Source organism: Merops nubicus, unplaced genomic scaffold (assembly GCF_000691845.1).
Source record: "Merops nubicus isolate BGI_N331 unplaced genomic scaffold, ASM69184v1 scaffold21234, whole genome shotgun sequence".
Classification (NCBI taxonomy): domain Eukaryota; kingdom Metazoa; phylum Chordata; class Aves; order Coraciiformes; family Meropidae; genus Merops; species Merops nubicus.
This window is the reverse complement of record NW_008602562.1, coordinates 1,657-10,584: the sequence shown is the minus strand read 5'-3', so window position 1 is coordinate 10,584 and position 8,928 is coordinate 1,657. Positions and strand designations below refer to the sequence as shown.

The window sequence follows — 8,928 nt, the reverse complement described above, 5'->3', positions numbered from 1 at the left end:
AGCCACAATGCTGTGAACTCCTCTTGTCTCAGCAGCCACTGAATTCCCTTCAGAGAACATTTGATTTAGAGTTTAGAAAGAAAAAGTGGGTAAGTTAGTTCTCATACAGTTTGGTTCATCGGCTTCTTCCTCTTCTACAAAATATGCTATAGTATTGCTTGCAAAGAGAAGGCAGGAATGAGGCCAAGAAAGAAAAGAACAAACCAAACCAAACCAAACCAAACCAAACCGCACCACATTTCTTTCCTGCTGCTGCAGTTGATTTGGGTTTAATAGCCAATAGGTGTATGTTAAATATGTTTAATATAATATATAATATAAACATATATATAATATGTTTATATACGTTTAGACCTTAAATCAGGGTCTGTTTTTAATATTAAATTAATTCCCATGATGGCTCACATCTCCCTTGTCCTAATTGTCTAAAATGTTTTCATTTCTGTCGTTGCAGAGCAGAGAAGATCAGCAAAATACAGACTATACCTGGCTGTTTGGAGATTGCAGTTGATTGTGTTCCTTTGGAACATCCAAGTATGATTCCACTTTGTAATTAATTATGAAATAGGAACTTGTCATAGGCTCTCCAGCCAAAACTGCTGCCTTGAGACAGTTCTTGTAGAAGTGTCAGTTTTTTTATAGAAAAAAAATGTATGCAGGGGGGTGTTCTTGATTTGTTTTCGTTTCATTGCACCATTCTTTGTTTTGTCCTGTACCTGGCCAGACACACCCCAGCAATATGGAACACAACGTGCTGGATTCACATATGGTGTAAGTCCAAGGACCACTGTTTGGCCTGTAAGGGATCAGGCCAAAGAGCTGAGTGGCCTTCTGTAGCTTGAGAAGGCCTTGCACTGATGATGGGCTGTGATGCTCCTGCCCTCTGTGAATGAGCACATGTGGGCCATGCAGCAGGTTTCAAGAATGTGGACTAGATGGAAGACTTCATCCAGAAGCTGTTCTGGCCTCAGAGCACCAAGTGCTAAGACAGATGCTTCTAACTGTATCCTTCTGTCTTTTTTTAAATTTTCTGTTTCAAGGACCACATTTCATCATAGAATCATAGAATGGGTTGGGTTGGGAGGGACCTTAAAGATTGCTTAGTTCCAACTCCCCTGCCATGGGCAGGGACACCTGCCACTAGACCAGGACACCTTCCACTAGATTAGGACCAGCAGGTCTTGTAACCGTGACCCGCTGTTGCAAAAAGCTGAGATCCATTGAATTCCTGTGAAATCTGTCATCACACATCTTTATACCATCTTCATATAGTGATAGATAACAAAATAGTTTCACTAACATTTCTAAGGCAGTTTTTATTTTTGAAATTAAAAGAAACTGGTATCTTGGACGGGGCAAAATAGTCCAAAGAGCTTGGGCCTGACTAGGTGTGTACCCAGGTCCTGTGGAGGGTCTGAAAGTCCCTTTACTCTAAAGAGTTGTGACTAAAACATCTCTTTAGCGTGAGGAAAATGTACCTTACTCTGAATAAGGCTGTAAAATAATTTAAAAAGAGTAACAGAAAACTTGGGTGCTGTAGTTATATGTCTGGGTGATGCCGTGGCATGGGCAGACAGAGTGTCCTGTCTGGACTGAAGCACCCCTCTTCTGGGTGACACATCTTCTGTTCCTTGAGCTGGTTTCAGTTATCCCAATTGCATCATATATTTAATTTAGTTCTGCACTACTTGTTTCTTCAGTTCGTTTAGTATGTTCTTAGATAATAGGAAAACTTAAATGAGATACTGAGCTGTAAAATTAATTAGAAACAGCATCACTTCAGTGTGTGCTGTTGCAACTGTCCCTATACCAATGGTGCTGTTATGCTATCAAATACTGTGTGTGTCAAAAGAGTTTTACAGCACTGTATTGTTTAACTCAAGCAATATATAAGGATTATGTATTGTAATTGTTTTGAAGTTGCTGCAATTTAAGGTAAGATTTGACCTGTTGCATCTCAGCATTACTTAGATTCTGCAAGTTAAGGTGGGATTATACTTGTTCCATCTCAATATTACTTATTCTTAGTAGTAAGACTGTAAAAACAACCATAATATGTGATTGTTTTCTTTTCTGTTCTTTTGAAGACTGTGTAACTTCATCCTTTATACCAATCAAGCCATTTAATGACATAAGGGAGCATCAGCCTACAGTGGAAGTCGAGGAGTTTGTACAGGAATCAACAAAATACTCTCGACCTTACAGAGTATACAAGAACCAAATATACATATATCCAAAACACCTCAAGTATGATAGCCAAAAATTCTTCAACAAGGTACAGTATGTGACCAGTGCAGGCCAGAGTTGGGTAGTAGTGTGCTGCATGAGCTCTTATTGAAATAAAAGAGCTCTTGCCATAAAGGAGGGGAGAACAGTGATGGTCTGAGTCACTGACTTGGCTTTATATCTTTTTCAATTTTTGGAATCATAAAACATTGGTGCAATTTTAATGGGATGACTCTGTGGATTAATTTTAAGTTGTGTCAGTGATCCAAAGGGAGATAATGTGGTAATAGCTCATTCATGATTTTCAGAAGAGCTGTATTTTAACAGAACAGTGCATGCAGGTAAAATTAATCTGGTTAATAATTGTAGTTCTTAATTGAAACTTGAGTATTACTTGGGTTTTCATAGTGATTGAGAATTAATTCAGGACAAGACATGGGTAAGTGTTGGTCACTTTACAATCTGCTTTCAAGAAATCCATCTGAGGCCTGGGTTGCATTTTGTCAGATCTTCTTGGAAATATTATTTCTAGAGATATTTTTTGTGACTTAGAGGCATTTTAAAAGTTGACACAGCACCTGCATGTTTCTCCTAGGTTTTGAGAAGAGCTTATTTCAGCCCTTACAGTTTGCCTGTGTTTTCATGGGTACCCAATATCTGACATGAGCTTTAATTCATTCCTGTTTTTTCAGGCACGGAATATAACAGTGTGCATAGAATTTAGAAGCTCTGATGAAGAAGGAGCGAAGCCATTGAAGGTGAGCCACAACCAGAGTATATTCAGAGAACCATGTTTCTGAGGACATTACCTCCAAATCCCAGGAATCAGGGCTACACTAACCTGCAACAATTAAAAAGTGAATGTTGTCATGCATCCTTCTATGTTTGCACTGTGGTCCTGTTTGATCCCAGCTAGTGATAATGATTCCAGTTCACAGTGCTGGCTTTCTGGCTGGTGGAGAGGAAAGAAGACACTGCTAGAGAACAACTTCTGTTTTTTTATAGTGCACCTTGCTTATTCTAAAATTTATCATTTACCCTACATTTCTCACTGAGTTCAGGACACTTGTTTCAATAGACTGAGGCATAAAATTGAAGAACCTTAGACTAAATTCTTAATATTGTTTTCCAAGGGCTGTTGCTGTAATGTAGCTTCCCCACCAGTAGATAAAGTTGCCCTTGCTCAGTGATCGAGAGCCTTCAGACTGGGCTCTGCCAGTGAGGAGGTTGTTAACTGCTTGGCTTTTGTAACACTGGAAAGTCAGCAAAGGTGTTACGTTGTCTATTGAACTGCATAAAAGGGCAATAGCTTCTGTAAAGCTTATTGCAGAAAACTCTGGACATGTTAACAGCAAGGAGGAAGTCTAAGGAGTCTGCATAGCTTAGTAGTGTGTAGGGTAATTTTGGCAGAGTCAATAGACTTTTACTGGAAATCTATATAAAAAATTGCTGGAATATTTTTTAAAAATGCTGAAATATTAAAAAGCTTTCTTTTAATGTTTGATCAAAGTAATTCTCAGTCTTTCATGATACTGTTTTCAATGTACATGCATATTAGATGTACCAAGACAAGTATCGTCAGCAGAATTTCACAGTGTAATTAAAGCACATTACTTTTGTCAGTGTATTTATGGGAAGCCAGGTGGACCACTGTTTACAACGGCAGCCTACACCGCTGTGCTACATCATTCCCAGAATCCTGATTTCTATGATGAGGTCAGTCTGCTTTTTCTTTCACTAAATGTCTGCCAATCCCACACGTTTCCCAGTGAGACAGAAAAATGTGCGTAAAGAATACTCCTGTTACCGTTGCTGGTGTATCTGGACAGGCTTGTGCTATGTAGATTTACAGACTCTCATGTTTTTGGTTGTTATTTTTTTTCTTCTTAAATCAACTCAGTGAATTGTTCTTTTTATAAGATATTCTGAGTACAGTTAAGATGCTGTAGAATTAATTAGGAACAGTCGAGCTCTCTAAAATGCACGTCTGGATTACATTAAGGGTCCAGCTGCATCTCTGGATTTAATGGAAACAATAAACATGGTGATGAAGTAGGGAGCCAAACGTCAGAACAAATCCCTCTCCGAGACACAGGCTGCATTGGGGCATTTTTGTTGATCCAGGGGTCTGTCTGCACAGAACGTGCAGTGACGTGTAGCGGCTGCAGCGAGCCGCCTTGCTGCTGCTTTTGGGGGTGCGGCTATCGGCCAGTTCACACGTTGGCCCTTGCCACGTGTTGGTCGCCTGTGCCCCTCTACATTTCCCCAGCCCCAGGAATTGGTCCCCCAGGCTTTCTGCAGGTGAACTGAGCTTCATTGTTGTGGTGGCTGGTGTGTTGGATGGGCTGGGAATGGCACGTGTCTGTTCTGGACTTCCTTCTTCAGTTAAGATTTACTTGGATGTGATGGCAGGGGCAAGACCACAGGGGATCATGTACATGTGAAGTGTCAATTTTAAGATTCACAGTTAGGAACTGAAGTGAAACTTAAAGCCTTACATCTTCAGAGATCTCAAACCCCTGCTATTCCTTGGCGAGCAGTGTTTTGGGTTTTAACACCCTGAAAATGTCCTTCATGTGATGCTAGTGAGCCATCTGGTTTGGGCAGAGACTTTGAACTTGAACAAAGAGCTAGATTCAGATCATAACAGTTGATTTGGCTGGAAGAGGTCTGCACCTCTCCTCAGTGTTCCTAGTGCAGCAAGTGCAGGATGGAAAAGATTGTCCTATGTTATCAAGGAAGTTGTCTTAATCTCCATGTCTGATTCCCCATTTCATATCTATGTTTATAGTATTAGACTCCTACCCATCAGCTGATTTAACACTGGAGGCATTTATCAGCAGTTTCTAAACTACTTTAAGCATAGGGTTAGCTTGGATAAACTTTATCATAGCTCACAAGGGCAAAGGGTCTTATTTATTAGTTCCTATGGTAACCATGTTTTGTTTACTTTGTGTTTTTATTCCAATAGGTTACTAATCCCTCAGTCTGTGGGAGTTCATGAATGGCATGATATGGGATTTAAGACTGAGCAGAAATTGTAAATAAAAGTTTATTTTTGTGTCAGCCTTTATTTCTTGGTCTTTGCCATGAAACGATGACGTAGCAGTAGCACAGATGTCATTTTAGTTTATGGTCTGGTCATCTTGAAAATAACAAGAATGGTGATGGCTGTTGATGGCTGCTGGGGTGTGGCTGATGACTTCTAAGTAGGGTCCCTCACTCTTTAATTCTGTCCTCTTTCATCCTACGCTCTTTCATCATAAATGCAAATATTCGTCCAGAAGACAGAGAGGAAAAATCTATTCTAAGTAAAAATGATGAATGATCATCCTAACCAATTTCCTTAAGAGAGCATCTGTTACCCTTGCAGACAAACATTAGTCAACAAAGGCAGGTTGTGCTTAGACTTCTGTGTAGCGAGAGATGTCACTCAGTGTAGACCATCTCTGATGCCTGGTTTAATTGATTTTTGAACTAAAGTGAGGTGTAACATTTTACATTTCAGGTGAAAATTGAACTTCCCACTCAACTCCATAAGAAACACCACATTCTGTTTTCATTTTATCATGTCACCTGTGACATAAATGCAAAAGCTAATGCCAAAAAGAAAGAGGCTCTGGAAACACCAGGTACCTGTAGTAGAATTACTTTCAATTATAAATATAATTGCTGTACGTTCAAATAAGGATTGCAGAATTGGCTGGATATTGTTGTCTTCCTTTGAACTCGAGAAGCTTGTTTGTCTAGGGAGTGATGTTGATTTGCTCTTGTGTGCAGTGGGCTACGCGTGGCTTCCTTTGCTGAAAGACGCCCAGTTGGCTTCCCAAGAGCACAACGTGCCGGTGGCAAGCAGTCTGCCTCCTGGTTACTTGAGCCTTCAAGAACCAACTGGTGGGAAGGTATTAAGTCATACTTTGACTTGCAGCAAGAATTTGATGCACACTTAAATAAGCAGGAAAAATAAGTGGAAAAATTTATTTTGTTTTTCTTTTAATAGCAGATCGGCTGTGATGTCAAATGGGTAGATAGTGGGAAACCACTTTTCAAAGTCTCTACTTTTGTTGTGTCGACAGTGAATACTCAGGTAAGCCAAGTTTCCTCTCAGCTTAGTCACCTGCTTACAAACAAAAAGTGGCAAGAAATGTCCAAAAGGTGTTTTAAAACCTTGTATGAATTTGTTCCTCCAACATTTAAAGGTCATTTGCATGTAGAAGGGGAAGATGACAATGATGGCATACACACTTTAAGGAAAGTATAAATTATTTAAGGTTATCTGAACAGAAAAATCATGTCATATCAGTATAAACAGCAAGAAAATGAATTTGAGCACCAGGGAGGGAAAAAAATCTGGCCATTGAAATCCCTTAGATTGGACTAAACAGGCTGGTCTGTCTCTCTGTGTCGTGTGTCTGAGGCAGTAGAGACTGAGCGTGTGCTTTGGCACTTTAGGTGATTGCTCTGGGCAGTTCATGGAGCTGAATCCTTTCTGTAATACAGAGTCCTGTGAATGTTTATCCTTTTAGGATCCATACCTGAATAACTTTTTCCATCAGTGCCAAGAAAGGGAGAAGGATCTATCCCAGCCACCTACCTCAAACTTCATCAGTTCTTGTAAGGTAAAGAAACCTTTATTAAAATGGTGTTTAGGGCATTGTCTCCACCAACCCATCACCACACAACTCTAAACATGGCATAGGCTTACCAAGAGACAACAGGCCATGACAGCTCCAGTCAGACCTGCCTAAGGTGATGGATGCAGTACTGGTCATAGGGCTGTCTCACCTCCCTTCTCATTCAGAGCCTGGCTGCATCTGCCCCATCAGCTCTGATAATCCAGCCAATGCCAAGCTTCAAATCCTGTTAAAGGTTGGTCTGATGTGGCTTAGGAATGTCCAGCAAAATGAGCTGTAGCTGCTCGAGCTGCAGGAGTCCTGCTAGTCCTCCCTTACCTTAGATACCTCCTCACCTCCTACTTACCTGCTTACCTCCTCCTTGCCATTTATGCTTTCACTCCAATACCCTGGATGCTCTCCAGAGGGCTGTGGAAGGTATTTTGTGTGTAGAAATCAGGCGTGCTTCTTGCCTGTCAAGTTCTGAAATCAGAAAGAACATTTCTGCAGAGATGAAATGAATAAGCATTAAATGTGACTGTGTTCAGTAGAGGGCAAAAGCTATGAGAAAGGAAATTAAAAGAGCAGCAGACAGATGTAGGGCCACAATCCTTTACCTGCTTGTGAACAGTGACATTCGGAGTTTTCATTTTCACTGGATTTTAATGGAAAGATAAGTGATAAGACTAAAGGGAGCTCTGACACTGTTCCAGAGCACTGACTCAAACATTGTACATGTGGCCTTTATTTATTATTTTTCCTTTTAACAGTCTGTAAAATCTAAGAGGTGTTTTGGGTTGTTTTTTTCTTCAATAAGTAAACAATAAGCTTCAATAAATGACAGCAGTTCTCTGGGCAAGTCCCAAAAGATGGCTAATATTTTTCTTGGTAGATGCAGGCAGGCCTGAAAGGGGTTGCTTTGTGTTTAAGTACTGTCTTCATTTTAAACAATGATTAGAGGTTGTTTTCAAGAATCAAAGCATCTGTATTATTTAGAGGCTATACCTCTACAGAATGAAGTCCTTTGCTACTAGCGGGAAGCCATTTAGTATATTGGGCAAGGATTAGGAATCCACAAAAGTTTCACAACGTTCTAGACATTGTCAGTTACCTGAGCTGCTGGATTGGCACTGTTCTTTATTTGCTTTTTGTAGTTTACCTTTTAAAAAAATTTCAGTTATTATACAATGTTGTATGCAACAAGGGATCAACTCTGCAATATAACCAGGGGATAACTAATTTTCCCCACAGTGTTTTGCTTTTATAAATCCTTAATACCTTTGATGAAATCCTGGAGTGATTTGGAAATGACTGAAATTACAAACGAGGAGGAATTCAAAGGAGGGCTTTTTAATTAAAAGCTCGATATTGTCCTTGATCAGAGAAGATGATAGAATGTCAGTCCAGTCAGGTTAGAGTATTAATACTACCTTTTATAATTGTACTTTTAATGTAAGTATTTTAGCCACAACAAGTTCCATTTACCAGATCTCTGCATAAAAAGGATGACTTTTCCTAAAAATAATAGGAAATGCCTGTCTTGAAAATAGTAATTAAGTTCTTTTATTCCTGTTCCATATGTATTCTTAGTGAAATATAAAAATTGGTTTGTAAATCTCTCATTTTATTTCTTACATCCATTACAGAACTTGCTGAGGATCGAGAAGATCCATGTAATTATGAATTTTCTTCCTGTAGTCCTCAATCAGCTTTTCTGGGTTTTGGTGCAAAACAACCACGATGAAGTTACAACGGCTGTGACCAGGTATCTGAATATTTTCTGCAGGAAGAGTTCACTCTAGAGTACAAATATAGCTGGTAGCCCAATTATAGCTGCTTTTATGAAGGCTGACTGTGACATTTAGACTTTGGTAGGTGAGAATCCCGCCTCCTCCTTAACACAGGGCTCTGCAAGTAGCACACAGAGGATCTGTGGTATCATTGTCTGACTGGTGACGACCTGGAAATCATTGACCATGGGGGACCTGTCTCTGTACCCTGAGGCAATCACAGGTGAAGGTCTCGTTCTTAAGGAGCCAGGTGCTGCCCTACGAAGCCAAACCCCGAGTTTGGTTTCTGTTTGAGTCTG

The 8,928-nt window shown here is 40.0% G+C and overlaps 1 protein-coding gene across 1 annotated transcript in view; it reads left to right on the top strand.

The window, feature by feature from the left end:
• LOC103771125 (dedicator of cytokinesis protein 10-like) overlaps window positions 1-8,641 on the top strand; it is a 72,286-nt gene extending 63,645 nt beyond the window's left edge. Inside the window, exons 16-24 of the mRNA XM_008938414.1 lie at window positions 455-534; window positions 2,088-2,275; window positions 2,919-2,984; window positions 3,850-3,942; window positions 5,735-5,858; window positions 6,007-6,128; window positions 6,227-6,313; window positions 6,753-6,845; window positions 8,486-8,641. Of these exons, the coding sequence (XP_008936662.1) occupies window positions 455-534; window positions 2,088-2,275; window positions 2,919-2,984; window positions 3,850-3,942; window positions 5,735-5,858; window positions 6,007-6,128; window positions 6,227-6,313; window positions 6,753-6,845; window positions 8,486-8,641 (1,009 nt within the window). The remainder of the gene's footprint in view (window positions 1-454; window positions 535-2,087; window positions 2,276-2,918; window positions 2,985-3,849; window positions 3,943-5,734; window positions 5,859-6,006; window positions 6,129-6,226; window positions 6,314-6,752; window positions 6,846-8,485) is intronic.
• The last annotated feature ends 287 nt before the right edge of the window (window positions 8,642-8,928 follow it).